This window comes from Galeopterus variegatus, unplaced genomic scaffold, assembly GCF_000696425.1.
Source record: "Galeopterus variegatus unplaced genomic scaffold, G_variegatus-3.0.2 Scaffold4064, whole genome shotgun sequence".
NCBI classification, from domain to species: domain Eukaryota; kingdom Metazoa; phylum Chordata; class Mammalia; order Dermoptera; family Cynocephalidae; genus Galeopterus; species Galeopterus variegatus.
Window position 1 is genome coordinate 11,454 of NW_007730175.1, and position 1,428 is coordinate 12,881.

The 1,428-nt window shown below is 41.4% G+C and overlaps 1 protein-coding gene across 1 annotated transcript in view; it reads right to left on the reverse strand.

Moving 5' to 3' along the window:
- TACC2 (transforming, acidic coiled-coil containing protein 2) overlaps window positions 1-1,428 on the reverse strand; it is a gene marked incomplete at its 3' end in the record, with an annotated part of 188,598 nt that overhangs the window by 10,199 nt on the left and 176,971 nt on the right. The window contains exons 17-18 of the mRNA XM_008586646.1: window positions 1,247-1,390; window positions 797-873 (exon numbers count right to left, since the gene is read on the reverse strand). Of these exons, the coding sequence (XP_008584868.1) occupies window positions 797-873; window positions 1,247-1,390 (221 nt within the window). The remainder of the gene's footprint in view (window positions 1-796; window positions 874-1,246; window positions 1,391-1,428) is intronic.

Consider the following 1,428-nt stretch of genomic DNA (forward strand, 5'->3'; position numbering starts at 1 on the left):
AGAAGTGGTCACAGGAAACCATCAGGAGAAAGAAGGAACTAACAGAAGAATTTTCAGGAAGCTACGACTGTGACCTAGAAAACAGGGGATATGATCACCTAGTTTGCTGGCTATTTAAAATGGTAGCCAGGAACACAATTGATTTCGAAAATAAACTAGCACTGACTGTTGTAATTAAGTGAACTATACATGGTGGCTATCGTATGTCTATTACAATATCTAACAAATAAAAATAAATCATTCGAGCAATAGTCAGGAAAAATCCTAAATGTCTATCCACTGAGACTGGTTAAGTTAATTACGTTATATGCATCCGATGGACCAATAACCACCTGTTAAACAGAATGAAGTAGAGATGTATAAAAATATGTTCAAGATAAGCTATTATAAAAGAGTAGAGAATAATTTATATTGCACTCTCATTTGTTCTGGAGAAAAAAGGAGGCTGTATAGATACATTCACACATTTGTGATCAGAAATAGAAAATTCTTGGAAGGATACACGAGAGACAGCAGGTAGCAGTTATCTGTTGGTTCTGGAACTGGAGGCTGAGTGGAAAGATTTGCTTTTCATTGTATGTATATTTATTTGATTGCATTCTTTAACTTGTGTGCATGCTATTTTAATAATAGTAATATACTAAAAATACTTTTGAAAAACATGAACCTTGCATAATAAAGAAAAGAGAACTTCTTCTTTCGAAGACACTACTCATGGGCCACCCCAGCTCCAGCCGCTATCACACCACAGGCAAGCATGCCCCGGGCACCAGGAAAGCCAAGCTCCACCACTGACCTCATTTCCATCACTTCCCGCCTGCTTTCTTCGTATTTATCCTTCCATTCCGAGACCTCTCTCTCCTTGGTTATGATCTAGTGTCAGGGAGAAGACAAAGGTTAGCCTCAAATGAGTGAATTCGCACGTGAGCAATTCACACGCCAGAACAAGGAGACACTGAATAAATGTAGAATTAGAACTTCCTACACCAAACCATCATTACATTCAGAGAACTTCCCCGAACATGAGCCACGATGCCCACTGGGGGACAATTGAAAGGAATGTGCCTTTGGTTATAAATCCAAATACGGCCACACATCTCTGGCTGCAGTATTCAGAGGAGGAAGTCTTTCTCTAAAGACCCTGGCTTTGGGGGCTGTGGGTATAAATATTTATTTACAAGAGGCAGGAACCGGATCCTTTCTGAGTCCCCAGAGCGGGCTTTCTCCAAGGCACACGACACAGTACCTCTGCTCTAGCGATCTGGAGTGCAGAGTCCAAGTCAGGCTGCTGGAACAGAAGGCCCGCAGACTTCTCCACCTCGGAGGTCCCGATGCGGGAGTACAAGGCTGTTTTGGAGATGGAGACATCTGTTGGGTGAGCAGCCTCTCTCTGCAAAATGGTTTTTAGTTATAAAAAAAAAAAAAAAA